Here is a 24,281-nt window from a genome sequence, read left to right on the forward strand (position 1 = left end):
GCACTTGATGAGGAAGGCTCAGTATTTTAGACAATTTGGACTGAGAGTGTAACATGATAAATGATCCAAAGAAGTTTTCCTGTCATGCTTGTATATGACTTCAAAGCATAAATCTAGATTCATTGGAAAAGACAGTTGCGTTTTCTGCAGCAGTTCTCCAAACCTGGAGGAAAATGTGATTACACAGTAGTTTGGACAGAAGAGACTGAGGGAATGTATGTTGTCTTTCACTAGACAAAGAGTTGCAGGCATCACTGAGGCAGGAAGATGCAAATCTTTAGCAGGTTTCATTATGTTTGGGAACTGGTAAGTTAGAGTAATTTATCAGTTTTCTGGGGAGGGGGGCATTGTGACATCAGCATGTGCTTATAGGGGTTTGTGTTTTTCTTTGTTTGGTTTGTTTGGTTTTTTTTTGGAGGGGATAAGAACAACAAAGGACTTTAAAACTTTGTTTGTGTATGTCAGAAGTTGTGAAATACTAAGTTAAAATTGTACTGTGGTATTTGGCTGTTTGTGCTTACATGAAGTCTTTACTGTTCAGCATGTTCTGATCTAGAAAACAGGCAGAAAATCAAAATTATTAAATGCTGAATAATAAATGCACAGATTTCTGATTTTTTGAGAAGCTTTTATTTGCAACCTATATGTTTATTCAGATCAATATATGGTAGTGATATGATAGTTCTATTTTCTTTTGGAACTCTTACTTTTGCACTGATCTTCTGCCAGTGAATTAACAAAAATCTAGATGTAACATTTCAAATTCAGTTAATCTATTCAGATTGGTAATAGCTGAAAATACTGTGAATAGTTTTGTGGAATTTGGTGCTGTGCTGGCCTGGGAGTGTAAAGGGCCCATTCTGATATTTGTAACCACTTCACTGTCTTGTTTAATTAAGTTTGGATTGGACCAAACCATCTGCATGTGTAAGAGTAAACATAGTGTGTAGCAGAAAAGTTGTGTGCGGGCTGGAATATTACATAGGGTATTAGTATTGTTTTTGAAACTGGTGGGTATTTTTTTTGGTATAGCGTCTTTTCCCATATGTATAGACAAATTCCTAAGGAGCGAAGTACGAAACAGAGATTTACAGACATACTTTTCACACAAAGCTGATGTTTGCAATTTACAAAAAGTACCTGCTGAAGGAATGGGAGAGTGGCATTATGAAATGTCCTGCATCTTCAGTATTTAACCTGTTTTTTTTTGTTCTGAAACTTAATTTTCAGTGATGTGTCTCTTCTGCCCTAGTTACGGGGAAGAAGCCTTATGTTGCTAGTCTACTTTAAGAATATATTTTACTAACAATGAAATTAAATAATAGCATGTATATTATTTTCATCTCTGGACATAGCTTATGATAAATGATGTCATTCCATGTGTGCTTTTTCATGCACCCCTAGTAGCTGTTAGCCTCCCACTCACTGAATACCTGAGCTCCATCGCTCCCGGGGAAGAGTCCGTGCTGTTTCAGATGAGATATGAAAGCAAATAATCACCACATGTATTACTATGTAGTCTACTCTACTTTTGCTGGAGATGTGAAGCAGTTAACCTTTCTAAAACTTGTAAAGCTATTATTAACTGTGATTAACTGTTATTATTTGTTATTAGATTGATTGAAATTTATATTACTTTGTCCTACTTCTAGCTTCATATTCTTGTCAAAGATCATAAAGAAAAAAATGCTGCTAAGTTCTTGTCATCATTGCCAGCACCCTGACCGCTTTAATTTAGAGATAACTGATAGCATCATCTTTATCTGGTTACTTGTGTTCTAAGTTCTGATCCGGCTCGCTTGTCAAGATGGCAGAGCTGAAGAAAATGCTAAAGCACGACTGGCTCTATACAGTTGTCTGCAACAGGCTGCGATTGCTTTTCAGTTTTGACTCCTAACTTCCATTGCCCCTTTTCCTCTACCTTACTCTCCCCTTTCTTTGGAATATATGTGAGACCATTTGAGCAGACAGCTGAAGCATCAGATGCTCTGTCAGTAATGTTTGCCCTCTACTTGGCCATAGAGATCACCAGTACCTGAGCAAGAAATTCCCCTTGTGTGCAGGTAAAGTAAAAATCTTCAGCATTCTGATCTCGTAAAAATGCTTTTTAAAAAAAATTGTCAGGGGCTGAGAGTTATGGCTTGACTAATAAGTGTTGCAAGCAAAACATGATTCCTAAATCTCTTTTTGACATTAATACTGCCCATATTTGAAGTTTCATTTGAAACTGCAATGTCTTTTTCTTGTCTTGTTCCTTTGTACTAGGATTATTCCAGTGATGATACTAAACTAGAATACAATGTAGATGCAGCCAATGGTATTGTTATGGAAGGTTATCTATTTAAGCGAGCCAGCAATGCCTTCAAGACTTGGAACAGGTAATTATTCAAAACCTCTGTTTACTAGCTTATTAAGATACTGCCTGTTAAGCTAAATTCTGCTCTGACTTATAATCCTATGCAACTCACTGATTCCACAGTTTTGACGGAACACTTGGACAAGTCTGTTAATTAACATAGAGATGACACTTCAAAGCCATTTTTCCTTATTTTCTGTCCTAGTTGTTTACAAGCCTTTTTTTAAGAGTGTATCTTAGTCTGGAGAAGTCCTATGTATGGAAAGCTTGCTTTGTTGTGTGCAGTCCAGCTCTGTAACTGCATTTTGGCCTTACTTTGGGGTTGAGACAGAGCAATCCTTAGATTGTATACAATAAGCTATGTGAATGTATATGCTGGGAAAATAAGTGTTAGAGGACAAAGGAAAATGGAAGTTGTATAGCCATTGGAAGCAGGGAAACGCAGTGAAGGACTCAAGTTATTTTTCCTGAAAGATAAGCATGTAATTGTTATCCTTTACAATTCCTGTCTTGTGCAGTGACTTCTGCTTGATAGTTTTGATGGTCCTGTTGGGAATTCAAGATGCGTTGTTAGTCATGTCTCTTCAACAGTGTATATTTTACTATTGTTTAAATGTTTTTCTCACTGAACAGGATTTCTTCTGCACTTCCAAGGGTGTATGCTTTTTCCAAGGAAATGTTATATATGCTGGAACATTTACAGTATAGTTGGATACAGTTCTTGAATTTTAAAGTTAATTTGTTGTGATATAGAGCTCTTTTTACTATCTTATGCTCTGCAATTTTTGCAGCAGTGCTTCTGTTTAAACTACTTGCTGTGTTTCAAAAGCCAGAATGTGCATTTGGATATGTGGTCCCTTCCAACCTTAATTATTCTGTAATTCCTTGAGCATCTATCTTGGAACATCACAAGTCTACAACAAATTGGGATTGCGTCACTTAAATCCGTAGACTGATGCAAGGACCACTAGCGTCAATAAGACTGTATGTATATTAGCAAGTCATGTGCAACTAGTATAAGGGATTTTGCTTTGGACTACTTCTAGTCTGGTCCTGTGTTCTGACTGTCCATCTGTAATTAATGTACCTTCTAGGTTAGTTTCATCCAAGCAGAATTCAGAGTTCTCCAAGACAAATCTGTGAGACATCAAAGGACGGTGAAGGGAGAAAACTGGGAGATATGCTTCAAAAGCATGTTCCTGGTCTGAAGTAAAATGTTAGTGTAAGCACACTGAGAAAAAACTACAGTAACAGGGCAGGAGATTGTCCTTTATTGGATTCTCAACAGGCTGAAAGGGTCCTTTTTGCAAGGTGTTTTGCAGGATTGACTGCAGCCTTTTGATAAGTGACGGAAGGCAAAACTCCGCCTCACTCTGAGTTCTTTTGGATAGCACAAAGGCCTTGCTCTGTAGGGAGGGAGCAGGAGGGAGCAGGACAGGAGTGTTGGAAGGTAGCTGAGAAATATTCTTCTTCCTCAAGGCTTCATACCTAGCAATACTGTAATATATCTTACCATAAGGTGGGTAGGGAGTAAGATTCGATTAAAACTAACTTCTGTATGTTGGAAATTTAAATGGACGCAAAATAAATACAGGGAAGTCATAACTAAATCATGAAACACAATGACATTCTTTCAGGTTAAGTTACAGGTTTGAATATATGTAATAAAAACATATCCAAAAAATAAGTTATTTAAGAGAGCCAAGGTAAACAGCTCAGTAATGAGTCAGAGCTACTTACTTTTACTCTATAATATATATATTTGCTTATAGTTTTTTCTTCTGTTTGTCACAGGAGTATTCAATAAATCTAAACCTTTAACCTTTTTTAGTCTTAGATTCTTGATAATTTATCTCACTATGATAGGTTAGTTGGATGCTTCAGAATTAGGCAGAGAATAGCTTGGATATGCTATCTATAAACACTGTTTAGAAATTGAATCAATCATTTTAATTTTGTACTTCACATATTCACAAACCATTACTAATTGTTATGGAATTGCTACTACTATTATCATACATAAAATATATGTTTAAGACCACCTTAATGAAGACAACTGTTAGTTTCTGAATCTAGCCCCGTTTTTCATGTTTTAATAAAAATAGAGAAGTATTTTTATCTTATTTTTATTTCTGAATACATTTGTAATTGGTTGCTATGTTGTAGGCACTGAAGTAGTCATTGCCACTTTCCACTGCCTGTTTCCACTGATGGAATACTTTACTTACATAATATTGCAGTTTCAGCTGCAGGGGGGTAATACTGATTTTAGTTTATCATATATTAGAGGTGAGTGTTTTTCCAGTCACTAGGTAGAGCACAAGAAAGGACTGTGTCATTGCATCAAAATGTTTTGTGCATAAAAATGTACAATGAAATACCGAAGGAAGAAACATTTAGAGAATTATGTATTTTATATGAGGGAATTCAGAGCTGTTGGAGCCCCCAAGACAGACAAGATATTTTCAGTGTTCTTATCGGATAGGTAGTTTGCTGCTTCATTATATGCCCATCTTTGGGGGAGGTGGGTGAAAAATCAACCAGCTGAAACAAAACCAGAAGAATTTGCCTAGAAAGAAATACTGGAATTTCCTGATGTTCTGAACCAAGGGCAGCGGCACTGATCTTCCTTGCTAACTGCCAATTGCACTGTCAGTAGTAATATGTATTGAAAATGGTAGCTTCTCTTTGTCCTCTGTTGATATCAGTTGGTATTTTGATGGTTCTAGGCCTTTTTAAGTACTCCTTTAAGACTGAATTAAAGGCACCAAAAGTCATTACAATTACCACTATTAGTGTATACTTGCCAACATTAAAAACGTAAAAGAAAAGGAAATGGTACAATGAATTTTGTCTGGGTTTGACACATATCAGTATAATTCCAGCTAACAAATTAGATAATTGTGATGCTTCTGTGAGCATGTCTTGGTCAATGAATCCATGGACACCATAGTGGATTATCCTGGGAAAAGTCTGGTTGCTGGGAGAGAAAAAAATCAAAACCATATAATGCAGCCCTTTGAAGGGGGGCAAATCTGTTCTGATGAATGAAAACTTGTTTTGTTTCTAATCCAAGCTAATTTCTTGCTAGGATGATGTAGTTTCTTCCTGGGGCAGCTGGCAGCTTGGGTTTAATTGTCTGAAGACTTTAGTTATTTGGGCTTTTGCATTGTTTCCTGTTCTTGGGATAGTTCTGCATGACACTGGCCTGAGAAATAAATGGTGTTTGAGCAGGTTACAAAGTAAACCACAAGAGCTATTTGCAATTCAATGTTGCTGTGTCTTGAAAGAGCTGGAGATTTTGCAATCTCTTTTTATTGTGACTAAATGGATAGCGTATAATGTACATGAGTGTTTCAGAGAATATACTTTAGTGGAATCAAAATGATATCTTTATACTGGAAAGTCTTACAGTAACAGGTATGGAGACCTATTTTTTGAATGTATGTCTATCTGTTTGTAAATGATGTATCTTACTATACACAATTTTTCTTAAGGCATCAGGAACTGAAATCAGGTGTATTTATTATTGTGGAGCAGTAGGTGGAAAGCTGTTTTGGTTCCTAGAAATTCAAATGCCAAATAATTCCATATCATGAAGAAAGACATGCATGAATAAATGTGTGTAGGGAGAAAAGCCTTTATCAAACACTAGTATGTTCTGAATAGTTTTTAGGTTGGATGCATAAAATGTTTTTCTTTTTAATTCTGCTGTATTTTCAGATCATGCTAATTCTTTGCTTATTTTGCTCATTTTGCATTTTTCATTCCTTCTCCTCCTTTCCCTTATGTTTTAATCCTACCCCATTTTTTCACATGACAGGAAAAAGCCAGATCACATCAGGTACCAACCAGCTTCTTTTATACCTTCCCAATGTTTCTTTGGCACGCAAAAAGCTCTTAATTAACCCTGCATTTAATTTTGATTACTCGCAATGGATGTATAAGTGGCTCAGTCTAAGAAAATAACAGAAGGATTCTGCCTGGGATGCCAGTATACCTGCTGCTCAACACCTTTAAAAGAATTAGAAAGATTGTGCTAGTTTTAGCTAAAAAGGAGTTAAAGCAAAGTTTCTGCACTCAAGCGTCTGAGCGTACAAGATCAGTGTTTTGACTTTTTCCAATTGAAGTTGGTGAGATTTTTCCTACCAACTGCATTGGAAATATAGATGTAACTTTTAAATGTTGTGCATTCTTAATCACTCTGTTTTATTTGCGTGCTGATAGCAACTAGTGAAGAAAACTGTTTCCTTTTGAGAATCAATAAGCATGATTCCTTTTTTTTATGTAAAACTCAATATTTAAATTTTGTATTTCTTTTGGCATTACTCTCAGTTCTCAGAAATTGGAAATGTTTTTCAAAGAATTTTGTGTTGTTTCCTATTTAACAAATACTCTTTTGAATTGTGTAGTTATAAATGATGGAAAACATTCAGTTTCTAAACCCAAACAGCTATATTTAAGCGCTACTGAGTGAGGCAGTGCAAATTACTTTGATTCCCCAAGTATGTTTTCTCCTTCACCATGCTTCTCTCCTATTTTTGACAGAATGACACATTTAAAGAAACTTTGATAATGGTCAGTACTTACTGCACACATGTTGCCTAAAGGTTTATGAACATTAATTGTTAGAACAGGATAGATGTGGTATACCCTGAAACAGCACCTTCAGTACATATATTGTACCTCAAAATTTCCTGGCTGTTACTGCTGTAGACCCCCAGCAGTCAGTCTCCTACAGTAATGGGTAGGGTTTATTGATAGTACTTGGTTAATATGAAATAACTCAAAGTTTTTGGCCTGAATAAAACTGCTGTGGTGCTGTTGGAGGGGAGTCTGCCACTTTTACTTTTTCAAGCATACAATAAAATGTATTAACTTTATTTTCTGTTGACATCTACTTCAAAAGTGTGATCTACAAGTTATACTACATTCTAAATTGTTGATTTTGTTCAATAAAAGTTTCTTAAAAAATCAAAAACCCCACACTCTTTGGCTGGACTGGAAAGTTCTCTTAAACAGATTTAATTTCTCTACTAGGAAAAAAAGGGGCAGGAATACTTTGAAAGCTTCTAGACTAGGCTTTAAAGATGACACAAATTTGTTTCACAGTTTGTGTGCTCACTTATATCCAGTTGATCAGATTGGAGCTTATTTACTTTAGTAACTCACTAAATACTTAGCTGTAGAATAAATGAGGCATTGCATTAATGAAGTTAATTACACTACCTAAGGCCATTATTAGGGATTTGCTCCATTGCATGTTATTTTGGGGCAAGGCTGCATTTTATTTTTCCGTTATCACTTAGGCACTGCTTTTCATGGTTTTTCTGTTTGGTGTTATGTTCAAAAAAACCACATAAAAAAGCCTGAGTTTATTTTTCTTTTCTAGTCTGCTTTTTTTTTGAGTTACCTATTTAAATATTAGCAATAACCTGCCTTATGCTCGTATTTGAGGCTTAGTGAATGCATCAGTGTTTTTTTTTTTTTTAAATAGATGGTAAAGGTGATACCTTTTAAATAGCAGTGCCCAAAACTACTGCTGTTAATAAATTGAAAAAGTAGTTAACTTTTTGCTTTATTCTGTTCAATTATCTTAACCCCAAAAGATGACTGTTATTATGTTGGAAATCCAGTATTAAAAGCAGATCCTGTTGTAGCTTTTTAAATTAAATATATCTGCACAACATTTGAAAAGACTAATTGTTAAAAGGTAGAATCTCATCTGTCTACTAAGTACTAACTTTTCTAACAAATACTAGATTTTCTGATTTGAATCTAACTTTTTTGTATATCTTAATTTTTCTTAAGAATCTTTGTGTGCTTCTTTTCATGAATGGCTTGTGGTGGTTGAATAAATATATGGAGCCCTCTTGTTACTAATTGTAGTAAACTGTAGCTTGAAGTTCAACAGCCTGTGGAGAATAACAAGATATGTTGTAATACAATATTTGTATACTGCTACCATTCAAATTAATTGGCAGTGCAGAAAAAAAGTGATGCATGGTATAAGTAGGGTATTTGAGGTAATTGAGAAATTATGCTGTGATAAACACAGATTCACATTATAAGCCTGAACAAAACAAAAAAGTGTAAATTTCACTGCAGGACTGATTTATTTTTATATTCCTTTCATTTTTGTCAGTTCAAAACCAGTGATGATTGGTTAGCTTTAATTTATGCATCCCCAGAAGAGCTAGAAAGGGATGGTTATATTTGCTGTTTTTTTTAATATTCAGTGGTCTGATAAAACGCAGTTGTTAGAGATCTGAGGTGCTTGTAATTTTTTCCAAAATAGGAATGATCTTTCCATTCTCTATGAATTGTATCCTGTCTGAACAGTGATTTTCACAAGGAAGGATACAGTTCAGAGGAGTTTTTAAACGTTATCTTTCGGATTTTATAGGATGCCTTCGTTAAATCTTTTATTTGAAATTTTCCTACAAAGCTGAGGCTTTAGATCCTAACGGATCCTTCTTAAAAGGTTTTCCTTCGTTTTCTTTGGTTTTGTACGATCTTTTTATTTCAGCATCTAAAATTTTAAGAAATGCCAAATATAGAGAGACATTAAACCTACATGGGATAGCAACACTTTAGTATTTTTAGTGCCTTAGTAAGTTATTTCTCAGTTTTACTCTGAAAAATATTTCAGGAGTGAGTAGTTTACATAGTTTAAGTATTTTTGTTATTCAAACTGTCTGAATTTGTGTTATCAAACAATTACAGTTGTAGCCTGCTGCTAAAATACAGAAGTAAATGTTCTTTGAAATGAAAATGTTTTGTGTGATAGCTTAACTAATGTTGTCATAACATGAATGTGTTTGTTTAGGACTCAAATTATTTGAACCTTGCTTTCTTTTCTGTTTTGTCTCTGCTTTCCCTTTTTTCATTATTCTCATGAAATACTTGCCAAAACTGACTGTGGCATAACTTTTGTGAATTCTTTTATGCAGTCTCTCTGTAGACTGTGTGGTAGCACGTATTGGTCAAATAAGCAGTGTGAAATCAGTTATGTATTCTCTGGATGTCTCTTTATTTGAATAGGCGCTGGTTCTCAATACAAAATAACCAACTTGTGTACCAGAAGAAATTTAAGGTAGGTATAAAAAAACTGGCTTGGGATAGTTTGGGGTGTGGGTGATGGTTTTCCTGATGGTTCAGGAGAAGGAGAAACAGTGCTGACATTGGCATCCTGTGTGGTCTTGAACAACCTACTGCATTTTCTAAATTAGTTTCTCCCTTTGTAAAATGAACCTAATAGCTACACTTACAGATTTTGAGATTCCTGCACAGTGACATGTAAGCACATACTTTATTTGCTGTGGGTTTTGTTACCTTGTTGCAGAGAAGGTTTATGAAGAGCCTTAAAGGTTGTTGGTCCCAAAAGGCTAGTACGGACTTGGTGGCAGCGAAATATTCCGTGCTGTTCTTTGAGCAATTGTGTTCAACTCTTTCAGGGCTTGCTCTCTCCAGTTACTTACTGGGTTCACATGCCCAATATAGCAGGTGGGGGGGGGGGGGGGAGGGGAAAAAGGCATGAAAGCGTTTGTTATGAAACAGCCAGGGGTGCTATGTACGTGTATTTGATACTGAAAATGTAAGGTGGCTCAGCAGTCAGCATCTGTCTCTTTGCTGGTGGGAAAGTACAGTTGTTGTATATTACAGCAGCCGGTGCAATTCTGCCCCAAGCTGTAGGAGCTAGCCTTTTCAATCAGCATTTGGGCCCGTGCTCCTTTGTTTGCTGTTCTAGAATCTGCTTTTGCAACACATAGCTGTAACTGTCATGTTTGAAAAAACTAGATAACTGTATGGAGAAGAAAAAAAAAAAAAGAGGGTAGAGCTTAGGACATGTCATTTCACTTCAATGTTAACAGACCAGGTTCAGAGGCTATTCCTTGTTATCTGATGCTATCAAATCAAGAGTCTTCATTTTTGTGGTTGGAAAGGAAACAAACATTTGAGTTTGTGTGAGTGCATTTGAGTTGGGCATTTTGTGAATTCCAGTTACATTTTTATGTTTTTTAAAAATGCACCTTTAAAATGCCGTTAGCTTAGAATAGAGTTCTTATGAATTGAATCAAATTTTCAAAACCACTGCATCCAGCTTCTGTGTTTTGTACTTGGCACTTAAAATACTGCCGATTTAGGTATAATCTTTCTGATGTATTTGTGAGCTAATTGCATCTCTTAGAAAATATCTTTGAACTCCTTTGAATACTGTTGTTTAAATTTAAGGTGTTGATTATTTAGTGGATTGATTGTAGGTAAAAAGGAATTCTCCAAAGTTTGTATTAAATTTTCATAAAATATAACAAAACATTAAAATTTATCTAAATATTTCCTGCTAAGTATCTCTTATTCCAGCTATTTAAAATTTTATTTTTGGAGGAGAAATTTGTGTAAACAAGCAAATAGAGGAAAGATAATGAAGTTGCTAATAATCCCAAATTATTTATCACTTAATTCTACGTGACTTGTTTTGTTAATTTTTGTCTCATAGGATAATCTCACAGTAGTTGTTGAAGACTTGCGGCTTTGCACGGTTAAACACTGTGAGGACATAGAAAGACGTTTCTGTTTTGAGGTGGTTTCTCCAACAAAGTAAGGAGAAGTGATGGAGCATGTTTATTTCAAAATAAAAAAATCGTTACATTCAGTTGTCTTGAAATGCAAGATTAACATTTCTCTTGGGATAGATCAAAACAGGAAAAGTATCTGAACAATTTTGTTTTCTGAAATTTTGGCTCAGAGTAAGTGATGCTGTGAGAAGTGTTCCTAGTATTTAGTTTACTTTTGGCATTAAAATAAACATGCATTCTTGTGCTTTATGCATAAATGGCTTGTGTTTGTGGAGCTTTTGTGGCTTAGTAGTAGCTGATACTATCAAGCTGCTTAGTAGTGTAGAAAATAGATCTCATTTCTCCAAATTTCTGATTGGTGTAATGAGAGAGAAATGAATTAATAAGTTGTTGTCTCAGTAGTGTTAAATTACATTTTAGAATGCACTAAGTGAAACTACCAAATAAAAATATTTTTCAGCTCTAGCAGTGCAGTGCATTGGTTATATTTGGAGAAGTATGGCAGTCCTGCTGCAGCCAGGATGCAGGACATGGATTTCTCATTAGTGGTTTTGAGATGTGACCATATTTAAATTTTTGATATAAGGTCAACCTGCTTTTAGGTGTGGATGTTATCTACACTCCCCACTCCTACTTACGTTTTTCCTCTTAACAGATTGCTTGTCCTAATGTTTGCATCCTCAGTTGTGGTTCACTTTACCATGCATTTTGCTCCTGCTTGCCTATACCTTTTCAGCCCATAAGTGTTGGAACAGTTTTATACTTCATGACCTGTTTCCTTTGACTGTTGGTGTGAAAAGTAGTTCATTCTTTGTCAGAGAGCTTTAAAGTCATTTTCTCTTGATCTCAGTGAATGAACTGTGTTTTCAAGGACTGATACCTGTGTCTTGTGTAATTAGTCATGGAGGTAAACTGCATGTGAGGATATAAAAATGAAAAATCTGGAATAAGAAGAGAAAGGGAATAGGAAGCTAAACCATTCTCTGGGTTATTTGAAGAGTCCTATCTATATGTTTTAGCACTACCTGCAAATAGTTTTGAAACAAGGAGTTTGCAATTCATAAAGGGTCAGCTGCTTTGTTATCTCAAAATAAATGGATTTATTAGATGATGCCTACTAAACAATATACCTGTGGTAATAGCAAGAAACTTTCTCAAGAGTCTGTATTTTATTGAACAATGTGGTGTTTGATGTTAGCTGCTTGGTCAGTCTCTCTGAATCTGAGTACGCATGTATTTGTCACAGAAGCTGCATGCTTCAGGCTGACTCGGAAAAGCTGCGACAGGCATGGATTAAGGCTGTTCAGACCAGTATTGCTACAGCATATAGAGAGAAAGGGGATGAATCTGAGGTGAGTTTAAAAACCAACCAACCAACAACCCCCCTTTAGACCCTGAAAATTAAAAATAGAGAGAACCTCTTTTTACGAGAGGGGGAGGAAAAAAAGAATCCATTGTTTGTCTTCCAGTGGAAATGCAATGAAATTTTGAAGGCTATGATTTATATCTAATCTATCTTTCACTCCATCTTACTGATGTTACTTTGGCCTATACGTTTTGATGATATTTTTCTGTAGTGTGATTAAAATTCATAGGATTATTGGGTACTCCTATATTCAGTTCTATATTTCTTCTAAAAAGCTAAACATTTTTTCAGTTTTATGGTTTTCCTTGGCCTTAACTGCAGAAGTTACTTTTCTAGGCTTCTAGTGCACTGTCAGTATCTGTAGGACTTTTATTTCTTTATTTTAGTGTGTGTCTCTTTGTTTTTCTTCTTTTTTAGAAACAGGAAAAGAAATCATCTCCTTCTGCTGGAAGCCTAGAATCTGGCAGTGAGACAAAAGAGAAGTTGTTAAAGGGAGAAAGCGCTCTACAGCGAGTTCAGTGTATTGCTGGTAATGCTGCCTGCTGTGATTGTGGTCTGGCAGACCCTCGCTGGGCCAGTATCAACCTAGGAATCACGCTGTGCATTGAGTGCTCTGGGATACACAGGTTGGGGAACTCTTCAGAACTATATTTGATTTGTGCATTGACTTAATTAGGAAGGGTGGTGTTTGCCTCTTCAAATATATATTGAAGCAAGGTTAGAGACTCCTGTTTGTAAACAGAATTAAGGTAACTGCTTTATTTGCATAAATTAATGGTAAAGCTGTTTGAGGTAAGACACAGCATGCAGTCACAGGTTAATATTTTTTCATGCTGTTTAGGAGCTTGGGAGTCCACTTTTCAAAAGTAAGATCTTTAACGCTGGATTCATGGGAACCTGAACTTCTAAAGGTATGATAGTATTTTTGAAACAAGTTTCTATTTGGTACTTAAGATTGGTGTTCTAAAGCCAATGCATCAGAAAGTTCAATATAGGAAAACATTTGCATTTGTACCCAGTGCATGTCTTTAACTTTCTACTCAAAAGTGCTTATAGTTGTGTGGGGTTTTTTTTAATTCACACTTTCTTATAATACATGCAGTAGCAGTAGTCATTCTTGTTATAAACTTGCGAGTCAGAACACCTTATGACACTTTTGGGTTCGCAAATGCACTTTGAGTAGTAAGTTTCATCTGATGCTTTCAACATATAAAAATGGAAATCTGTTTAAAGACCGATAATATAGTGGACTGAAAAATTTTGGAAGTGCTGTATCAGCCTAAAGCATGATCATACTTGAAAATTCAGATGTCAGCTCTTACAGCGAGATCTTGATTTTGTACTCCTACTGGCTTATAGGAGAATGTTCATGCAACTGCTCTTGCGTGCTATTTCTGTGCCAAAATTCTAGCTTGAAACATGGTTATGAAAATCATGTGACACTGAAATACCGAAATAGGAACTCACGCATGGATGCATGTGTGTAACTGAGTAACTGATGCAAAGCATTTGTTTATAGCTGTGATGGTCTGGTACTTAGGTATTGCTTCTCTATTGTGAACAATCAAAAGACAATGTGAGTAGGGGTGTTTCTCTTGTGGTTTGACCTTAAATAATTTTAATATCTATGCACTCATGCTGAGAAAACAAACAAACAAAAAACCCTAAAACTAGCCCCTTGTCCTGTTTATGTAAATACCAGAGCTGAATATTCTACCTGGTATTAGACGCAAGAAGTCTGTTCATTGCCATCAGTAAGTTGGACTTCATGGGCCAAATTCTCCTTAAAGTAGTATCTGCAGGCTATTTTTTGTCTTTGATCTTTTGCTATAGGCATAACAGATTATGGTTTAGCAAAAATGTCTGTTGGACAAGATGGAATAAAATTGATTGAATTGTCTCTTGCCGATGAGGTAAGATTAGCTACCGGCAAAGCTGGTGGAAGAGAGTACCTCTGTTAGTGAGGCAGATGTCATTCTGATGGCACAAAAAAGATTCTTGAATGACAGATGGTCATTTTTGCAGTCCTTTTTCAGAAGGGAATGGCACTTTAAAAGAGTGACTGTATTTTTTGCTATCTTACTTAAAATTTGGTCTCTCTATTCACTGCTGTTTCATTATCATGATACAAACCCATGCTTATTTCTGTGAATGTACTTTTACCAGTGAAAATACTAAGTTGTAAAAATAGGCTGAGCGAGGTTAAAAACAACTAAATAGGTAGATAAAGCCTTTTGCAACTGTATTTGAATTTATTTATTTTGCTTCATAGCTTATGTGTGAATTGGGAAATGATGTTATAAATAGAATATATGAAGCGAAGTTGGAAAAAGTGGGAGTAAAGAAGCCACAACCTGGAAGCCAAAGGTAGTGATTTACTAGCAGTGCCTCTTACTTCCTTTTCTTGTTGCTTCCTTCAGCCTCCAGCTTTAAAAGATGCTGCCAGTTAACTGTGTAACACTCCTTTGATTTACTCTTTGCTTCCCCTTATCACCAGTATGTTTTGCTCTCCCCCTTTTCTCACTCTCTATCTTTATTGGGTATTCCTTCTGTTGGTCCTTTTCGGCTTCTCTTGTTCATTTGTTCTTCTTCTGATCTCACTCCCTCCTTGTGATGACAACTCTATAGCATCCTGTTCTGTCTCATCAACGTGGGCATGTTAATTTTGTCTACTTCCTACGATCTCAGCCAGCTGTAATTGGTCTGTGAGTGCTCCTGGAAGGAGCCTGTGGCTGTGCCTTTTGTTTACAGTGACTTTGTTTTTGACTTTGACTTTTGTTCCCTGATCCCCAGAATGCTCTCTTCTTTCTGCCTACATTGTACATGAGCTCTGCTGCTTTACAGCAACCTTCTAATGATTGTACTGCTGTCTTCCATTTCTCTGATGCTAATTTGTGTTTGAAGGTAGTTTCCTAATGTTTTGTTCTGCTGTATAAGATGTCTTTTAAAACTTTTTTTTTACCAGCTTTCCAGTTTTGTGCTGCTTGCTGTCAGGCAGTTTTATGGTATAGAAAACAGCGTTTTATAAAGTGTTGGTAATTTGGAGACGATGATAATATAAATAATGTAGGAGATTTGATAGATATTTTTTCTAGTAGTAACAGCAGTAATACTTTTATAGCCCCTTTCATCAGTTTGTCACAACCGGTGTGTGTGTCTTAAGATGATAACCTCAGGTTACAAGAAAAAATATTTCAATATACATTACGGAACTGGTGGCTGTGCCTACTTGAGGCTTATTGTTACGGTTCTCTTGTGCAATCTTGATGTTCTTTTAATGAATGTTGCAATTTATATTTACCTAGAAAACTAAATATAGGCTATATTAATTTGTTATTAACAATGTAAAACATGTATAAAGGATTAATACCAAGAAGTAACATGCAGTAACTAATGCTTATTTCTTCCACATACCACTTTCTAAAGTCTCTGCCTGAAAGAAAATATACATAGATGACCTTAGCAAAATTACTTTCTTTTGAGCCTTACGCAAAATTTAATCAAGAATCCAGAAAGAGTTAGACAGTGTGCTTTTCATCTTTCTGAAAACGTGCTGTAAGTGTGTCTTATGTGCAATGCCAAACTACAATTTTGGTTACTGGCTTTAGTATGAAATAGATGTTCTTTTAATACATGAAGATACTAAAATATTAGCTTACTAACTCCAGGGCTTTTGTATATGACAGGCAGGAGAAGGAGGCATACATCAGAGCAAAATATGTGGAAAGAAAATTTGTAGAGAAGCAGCCTGCATCAGTATCTCTGCTTGAATCTGGAACAAAAGTTTTGCCTCAAAATCAGGAAGAGAAAAGGCACAGTGGCCCTGAAAAATCCCTTTTGGCAGGGGAACAAGGTGCGGCATCCCAAAAAGGTATTTACACACTTCTCTCCTTAGCTATATTACACGTGTTCGTTTTAAAGTAACATATTTCTGCATTAATTGATTTCTGGCCTTGTGCAGAGAAATTGGAATCTGTCTTTTAATGGATCATAAACTAGTTCAGAAGTATAGGGGAGAAAAAACTTGCTCAGAGATGTGCATTTTTCGGTGGGGAAGAATTTGGAGTGGGATGCTTATAATTCAGAAGCATATTAACCACCTTCTTTCCTCCGTATTTTCATCCTTCTTAATTTTTCCAATAACGTTCTTTCCTGCCCTATCCCTTCCTTACTGCCTGCTTTGTGCTTTGCTAACTTGCATGTCCCAGCGGTTGCTGTAAGTAGCGACGAGGCGAGGCGGGAGTCTCTGTTCTGTCCTGATGAACTAGATTCACTCTTCTCCTACTTTGATACCTCTTCAAAACTACGTAGTAGTAAGTACTACAGCTATGGCGTGTTCAGTATTTGCACTAGTGATCCATTGTGTGTTGTGGCCATCTCCCTGCCTTTAATCCATTGTCTCCAGGCTACTGCATTGCTTAGTGTTTTCATGAAATAATTTAAGCTTTTTTACTTATCCTGATCTTTTCCTTTCTAATAATCTTTGACAGTATTATTATTATAAATGTTATGGTTGCAATGTGTGACTTCATACTTTTCTATGGATGCATTAAGAATATTGAATAATGACTAGACATTTAAAAAAAAAAATGTATTCAGGACCAAGTATAAGAGCTTGCTTTATTATCATGGTATCTGTGAAGAGTGGGTAACTTGCAGTCTGTGTAGTAATTACAGTTTCTCCCCAAAACAGTACGAAGCAGTGACAGTGGGATCCAGCAGAGTGCTGATGACAGCAGAGAACACCTTACCTCTACTATATCAGCTAACAGTTTGTATGAACCAGGTGTGTTAGACTTTGCGCTTTAAGGTGAAAATGTAATAACTTCTTCCTGGTAGCATGTTCTTACCAAAGAGATGAGTACTTGGTGATACAATTTATGTCTCTTCTATCCTGGTGGGCTGAAACATTTTTAACAAGGGTAATAATTGCTTGACTGACCTTTCTCTTCTCCAGGCTTGGTAGCAAGAATGACATTGAATCCTTCTAAATGAGTTCAGAGAATTCTGTTTTTTCCAGTCAGATGATACTGAGCGAGAACTTTGTTTTTTAGCAGGTAGAGCAATGCTGCATTTTGATACAGACAAGTCTCCACAGAAATGCATAATCCTTTTATAAATAGTTAAATCCTTGGAGATGGAATTCCTGTTAAGTCACAGATAATAGGCTTTTATGTTATTTGAGCATTTTTGCTTAATTTTTCTGTTTTCTGCTTACGTGGAATTGACCATGTCTTTGAACATTACCCCCTCTTTACTCAAACTTTTATAAATTGATTGATGAAATTATTTGCTATCTAATATTAGCATCCTGGCCTGACAGATGTATTGAGGAGGGCTTGTCAAAATATCCAAAATATTTATTTATAAAGCAAACTTATTCTTCTACATCAAAGCACTCTTCTGAGGTATGTTTTAAATCCACTAGTTCACAGCTGTGGTTTGTAGGCAAGCAGCAAGTGGCTTGGATCCTTTCTTTGACTGCATGGTAGAAACACTTAGATCCTGTAACTCATGAAAACTTACATATAACAATGTCGTTATCTCCCAGACTTCACTCTGTATAACTCTTATTGAGATAAAAAGAAAGATTATGCTTTAGTCCAGAAGATTATGGCCACAGCAAGTAATTGGTAAATGACAATGGTATCTTTTAACAAAAATTAGGTCAGAACAGTATTAGCCTCGTATGCAGGTGTATCAAGCTGTTGCAGATAAAGATATCTTTGTATGACTACATCTCTGCAGGAAATTAGTTTTATTCATATTTTGCAGTATAGGATAAAACACTTCTAACCTAAAATCATTTCTTACAAATGACATGAAATAGGTAGACTGAAGGATATTCACACGTCCCAGTAATGTGAAGAGAATGTTTTCTGGGAAGTATTAATTCTGTGAAGTGGCCATGCCTGATTGCTGGAACAAGCTAAAGGCATCTGTGACTTCTCCTGGCAGAATGGGGCAAAAATGCACAGCATTTTGCAAAACCTGATCTACCTTATGCCAGAGAAATGACATTTTTGGTCAGAATTCCGGGAGGTACCTTATAAAAACAAGGATTAGATAAGCAATTTTTTTTTTTCTTTTCAGAAGGAGACAAGCAAGAGTCTTCTGTATTCTGTGACTCCAAACAGCCTAGTCCAGGATTGCAACTGTATCGAGCTGCCTTTGAGAAGAATCTTCCTGATATGGCAGAAGCATTGGCCCATGGAGCTGAAGTAAACTGGGTCAACATAGAAGAAAACAAAGCAACACCACTCATTCAGGCAGTGCGAGGGGTATGTGATACACAGCACCGACTGATGCGGGAGGAGGCGAAGGGGAATAACAGTGTTCCTTTTGAACTGCTTGCTTTGCTAATGAATGATAATGTGATGCTGAAGTTGTCTTTGCAGTGGTCTCTAAAAGTTGTTTCTGAACTATTTTTTTCCTGTTTATGCTTTGTTTGGAATTATATAACCTAGTAGCGTTAAAATTTTATATGGAAGCAACCCCCTTTTGTTTCCTTTGCCCCATGAGTCAGTATTGAGAAGGCAGAACAGGTTTGGCTCTTATTCTGGAGATCTGGTGCTGTATTGTTTCTTTGCTTTTATTCCGTAGGGTTCGTTGGTTACTTGTGAATTCTTGCTGCAGAATGGGGCCAATGTGAACATCAGGGACATGAAAGGAAGAGGACCCCTGCACCATGCCACAGTTCTAGGACACACTGGGTAACTCACTGCTCCAGAATTTGTAAAAGATCATCCTTTACTATAGTTGTTAATGTGAAGCTTCATTTCCCCAAATATTCTGGCATTTTAATGTATTTCAGGTGATCTAGATTTTTCTTAAACTCTTGTGGTGAGAGAGGAAATAACATTTTGAATTAGCAGTCTCATCCGCTAGCAAAACACAAACCTATAAACACACTTTGGTCCATTTTGTAAAAATGTGTTTAATAATGCTTTGAAATAGCGTGAACTTTTGGTGAAGACTCATGAGATTCTTGTTTTCTTAAGAAATATGGTACAAATAGGAGAAACAGTGGTGTGTGAGGGCCAGGCTTTTTCTGACTCATCCCACCTGTGTATTGCACTGAGAGTGTATCTCATTTCAAAATGTACTGCATTACATCTTGAGTTTTGGAATCATGGCTTTGAACTGAAACCCTGTACCATCTCAATTCAAATGCGGACATAATAATCTGGTTGGTGGTGCCCAAACTCTTTGCATGCATGAATTCTAAATAGAGTGCAAGTTGACAGCTTGGGAGAGTTTAAGACTTAAGCTTAGTCAGTATGCCCTGTTTATAAAGATGAAGAATTATAATAGCAGAGACAAATGAGATCAGTTTCTACTGGGTAAATCAGGCACCTGTGAACTGTGTTCTTCACAGCATTGATTTATCCTGCTTAGTGGTTCTTGTCTGTCATGGTAAAAGGGATGAGGTTTTTTGGTTCTGCAACCTAAGATGATACGGGAAGATAGAGTCTTGCTTCTAAAGGGTTCAACTCCTTGCTGCACTAGTGTGATTTGACTTAGACCGTCTTTCTAATGTGGATTAAATAATTAAAGGTTTTGCTTACTACTGTGTTAACATGTTAGTTGTTAGATGAATAGTTGTAGATGAATAGCACTGTTCTGATGTTCAAGAGACTTCTAGCAATTTAAGCCAAGTACGTTGCATCCAGCTTGAATTTATTTGCTTTTTTCCTTTATTGTTGTGAAAATTATTCTTAAATGCTTTTTCTAAACAGACAAGTGTGTTTATTCCTAAAACGAGGAGCAAACCAGCATGCCACTGATGAAGATGGGAAAGATCCATTGAGTATAGCAGTAGAAGCTGCAAATGCAGATATTGTAACATTGTAAGTTGTATGTTCTGTTTTTAACTAGGTAGCTAGGTTTTCCTATTCTGTTTCAAGTTGAAAATATAAGAAATGTCAAAATTCCTTTACATAAAAACAGGGAGAGCAAAAGAAAAATCAAAGAGAGTGCACTATCCATAGATGACCTCACTAGTGTGAGGTTCAGGAGTGCATTGTAGGTCTTGAATTGCAGTCTTTTTTAGTGCTTTGAAGATGACATTGTTCTTTGTTTCCTAAATCATAGGTTGCGTTTAGCAAGGATGAATGAAGAAATGCGTGAATCGGAAGGACTCTATGGACAGCCAGGTCAATACTCCACTAATAACCATACTGAAATGCAGTATAAGAAGTGTATTCAGGAATTTATCAGTTTACAATTAGATTCTTAGGAGCTGAGGGAAATTTAAGATAGCTTCATACAATAATGCTTTTTATAAACAACTGATACATGTTAAAGCTTTATTGAAATTCACTGGTGTGACTTTGTCAGAGTATTTAGGGAACCTAAAAGGAGAGTGTTTACATTATTATAGTAGTGTATGTTAGTACAGCCATTACCAACCTGTTTTGCTGGTAGTTGTCCACAGTTTTCTCCTATTGATGTTCCATTGAAATTCACGTAATGTTAGGATTTACCTGACGTTATTTAATAGCAGCCTTCTGACCCAGGTTGCTCAGAGACAGTTGAGGAGTTCATCTTATTACAGGATACCATTCTCTTTCCTGTGGAACGGTCCTGTTTTTCTTTTTTAAGAAAAAATGCTTGCACACCAATGTAAAAATGTACATTGAATATTTCAAAATAACTCCAGTCAGAAATAGAAAGTATTATTTCCTCAGATTTTATTTTAAAATATTTTTATTTAAGATACAAATAAGAAACAAAACAGTCATTCTTAAGTATGTATTTTTGTATGCTTAGTATCTTACCATTTAATTAAAAAAAAAAAAGAAATTGGCAGACATTTGAGCCAACTGGTACAAGAAAGTAACAAATTATATTTAATGAATATGTGCAACTTTATCCTCAGGCACTCAGTCCCAATTTACACTATGTTCTGATGTGATATTTATGCAAGCCATTTCTTCTATTATGGTATGCTTCCATAGGAACCTAATTTCATCTCATGCAAATATCAATAATGAAGGCGCACTTGAATGTCAAGTTAGACAGCTAAAAACACGCCGCTATACCTGGCAGTATTGAAAGGCAAACCTTATTTTTAAGGTTGAGTGCTGAGTACTCTTGGCTCACTCCTATAAAGCCCTTATGTATTTTCTACTGATTCATAAGAATTGTGTGGTTATGTCTTTTACCAGTTTGGGGCTGGAATATACTTAAGGGGCAACATTGAGTCTCATGTCAATATCCCAGATGAACTCTATTAAATAAAGCCAATTTATTTATTTCATAAAGTTTCTCCTTAAGAATAGATGTTTTTCAAATTTATTTTTAAACAAATCTTCTAGGAAATTCAAATTAAAACAATAAAAGTACTGTAGACACTCAGACATTCAAATGCTTTCTTGGGCAGAGCAACAGATAATTTAGAAGTATATAATTGATTATGAGCTTAAATGAGGAAGGATTCCCCACTCAGAAAATGCAACAGGCTATGAAAAAACTCTAGTGCTGGTTTGGCCATTTTAAATGTAAAGCTGTTTACCGATATAATACATACTACTACACTGAGAGGCTGAAGGTAACAAATACTGAAGTATTTTTGAGTCTCCTCATTTTTATTTTAAGAGGTAAAAACAGTAACTGTCAGTTTCAAATAGTAAAATGCCTTTGTTTTAAGGCAGGTAGGTATTTTCGTTCAAAAGCTTTGTGCTAAATCATAATGAATAATTTAGATCATTTAATGGACTTGTCATAAATCCAAAATTACTATAAACCAGAAAATGTGTTTCTATAGTTTGTACAAAAAGCCTCAGTTGGTTACTAAATGTTACAAATGTTTAGTAAATAATGTTTCATTCATAACAAATACAGGCACTACTTACATGAAAATACAAATGTGTCTAAACTGGAGATGGGGGAGACTCTTTTCCCTGACATCTTGTTTAAAGTATTTTTTTAGACTTGATTCTTCAATTAGGTAGATGAAATAAAAAGCTGCTTAAGTCTTTCACTGAAAGTATCTTGACCTTTTTATCAGTTTGTATTACAGTAGAATCTAGAGACTGCAGTTGATAACAATCTGATCCAGATATTTTACAGATAGTATCTGATCCTTGAGATTGACAATGGAAAGTAGAGCTGCTACAAGGGATTGAGGTTGCCCAAAATTAGGGAGAGGGTATCATTAGAATAATTTTTGAAATTCAGGCCACAAGCTGTAGCACAATGTCCCAGCCAGGAGATCTTACTGTATGTTTGGATAGTATATCTCTGCTCTCCTTGATTCTTTACTTGCTGAAGTCTCTTTTAAAAGTTGAAGTAAATATTTGAGTGTTTTAAATGTTAATGTCTGCTAGCCTGCTAGGAGGGTTGTGTAGATGTGTAAGTGTAAGCACAAAACCTGTCTCTGCTGTTGCAAGGTATGATACCTTTATGTGGTCGTAGAGGAGGCAGGTCTTTTTCACTGCATATGCATGTTAAATTATCTGCCCTGCCCTTATTTTAGAATTGCTCTTTTCCAAAATTATTATTCTAGAAGAAAATAAGGATTTTCAAGACAATTGTATGTTTGCGGGGAGCTATGTGAGGGTAAATATCAATGTACGGGTTTGCTGTCATCAAAGTGAAGCCAGCTGCATATTTCTCCGCTTTAGTAATGCAGTTGATAAACAATTACTGATGCAGCTAATGGCATCAACATTTCTGATTTTAAATATACCTAGCTCGTTTGAGCTACTGAGAGAATGTATATATTGCTTTGCAAGGTACAGTTGGTTTTCCAAAGTATTTCTAGAATGGGAACTAGCTGAACCTAGCTTGTTCCACAAAAAGTTCATTTCTGGTGGTAGAAGCCATATGCACCATTGTACTGTTTCTTGTATAATACTTGAGTGCTCATCTTCTGGTGCTACAGTATGTCTGCTAACTATTTGATATTAGTATTGCTATTTTTTCTTCCTATCTTTTCTTGAATGTATGATGTGTGCCTTTTGAGTTACTCTGGTGTTAAATGGTAAAAGCGGTGTTACAGTATTTTTGTACATAAAATCTGCACTTTAGGGAGAACATTGCTTGGAAAGGGAATTTCCAGACTTCAATTTTAAAGTAGGATTTTAAAATAATTATAAGGTTTACAGTATTAAGTATTTTAATGCAGCATACAAACTAAAGGGGCACTTTATTTTAGTCTATTTTTGTATGTAATATTTTTGTTATGTAATAGAGCCAAAAACAGAGCCACAATATATCTTGCAAAAATAGCTTTTGCTTTTTCTTTCAAGTTAATATGAAAGAACCAAATATGGCAACTTGAACTACAGTACTAGTTCACCAGTGGAACCCGCTTCTGTATTAAAAGCATAATTGCTTTTATCATACAAGCTTGATTCCGATTTGTGCTTTTCATAGCTGTTCTTTTGGTGAATGTTAGAACTCCCTTCATTCTGTGCTTATCTCCCAGTGCAAGCAGTTACGAGAAACTGTTGCAGTAAAATGTGTCCTGTGCCTGCTTCATCTCTAGAACACACTTGAAACTAAATCTGAAAACCAAAAGGGAATTTCACTAGAACTAACTTTTCCTAGTAGAGCAGTATTGAATCTATTTATCTTCTAAAGTCTGGAAAGGGTTGTGTCATTGCATTTTTATATAAACCCACATGCCATGCATGTTAAATATTTCTGGAAGGTCGGTTATAATTTCTGGAAGTGTTTTCAAATGAATGGAGTCTCATCTTCAGAAGAATAACAGTTCTAATATTGGAAAGATGGAAATTTTTCCTTTAAAAGATGGAAAAACAAAACAGTGTAACTTTTAAACACAAAAAGATCCTTTTAAAAACTGCCCTTTGGAAAAAAGTGGTGGAATAATACTTTTCTTCTGCAATCATATTGGGGAAAAAAAAAATCTTAATGTTTAACATATATGATGAGAGAGATTCTGGGTTGATTTCTTTGTCACGCTATTAATCAAGCTGTCAGCAAGGAACAGTAATGCTGGGATCTTGTG

At 35.7% G+C, this 24,281-nt stretch overlaps 1 protein-coding gene across 5 annotated transcripts in view; it reads left to right on the top strand.

Annotated features, from left to right (window-relative positions):
• Positions 1-24,281, top strand: part of ACAP2 (ArfGAP with coiled-coil, ankyrin repeat and PH domains 2) — a 71,243-nt gene that overhangs the window by 41,276 nt on the left and 5,686 nt on the right. For 3 of the 5 annotated variants that reach the window (XM_075158381.1, XM_075158383.1, XM_075158385.1), the window contains 14 exons: positions 2,266-2,378; positions 6,180-6,200; positions 9,401-9,452; positions 10,857-10,957; positions 12,182-12,287; positions 12,719-12,927; positions 13,143-13,212; positions 14,574-14,668; positions 15,988-16,172; positions 16,995-17,087; positions 18,395-18,582; positions 18,905-19,014; positions 20,041-20,151; positions 20,396-20,457. In XM_075158381.1, coding sequence (XP_075014482.1) covers positions 2,266-2,378; positions 6,180-6,200; positions 9,401-9,452; positions 10,857-10,957; positions 12,182-12,287; positions 12,719-12,927; positions 13,143-13,212; positions 14,574-14,668; positions 15,988-16,172; positions 16,995-17,087; positions 18,395-18,582; positions 18,905-19,014; positions 20,041-20,151; positions 20,396-20,457 — 1,516 coding nt within the window. The remainder of the gene's footprint in view (positions 1-2,265; positions 2,379-6,179; positions 6,201-9,400; positions 9,453-10,856; positions 10,958-12,181; positions 12,288-12,718; positions 12,928-13,142; positions 13,213-14,573; positions 14,669-15,987; positions 16,173-16,994; positions 17,088-18,394; positions 18,583-18,904; positions 19,015-20,040; positions 20,152-20,395; positions 20,458-24,281) is intronic. The other 2 variants (XM_075158382.1, XM_075158384.1) reach the window with 2 other exon arrangements.

This window comes from Calonectris borealis, chromosome 9 (genome assembly GCF_964195595.1).
Source record: "Calonectris borealis chromosome 9, bCalBor7.hap1.2, whole genome shotgun sequence".
NCBI lineage: Eukaryota > Metazoa > Chordata > Aves > Procellariiformes > Procellariidae > Calonectris > Calonectris borealis.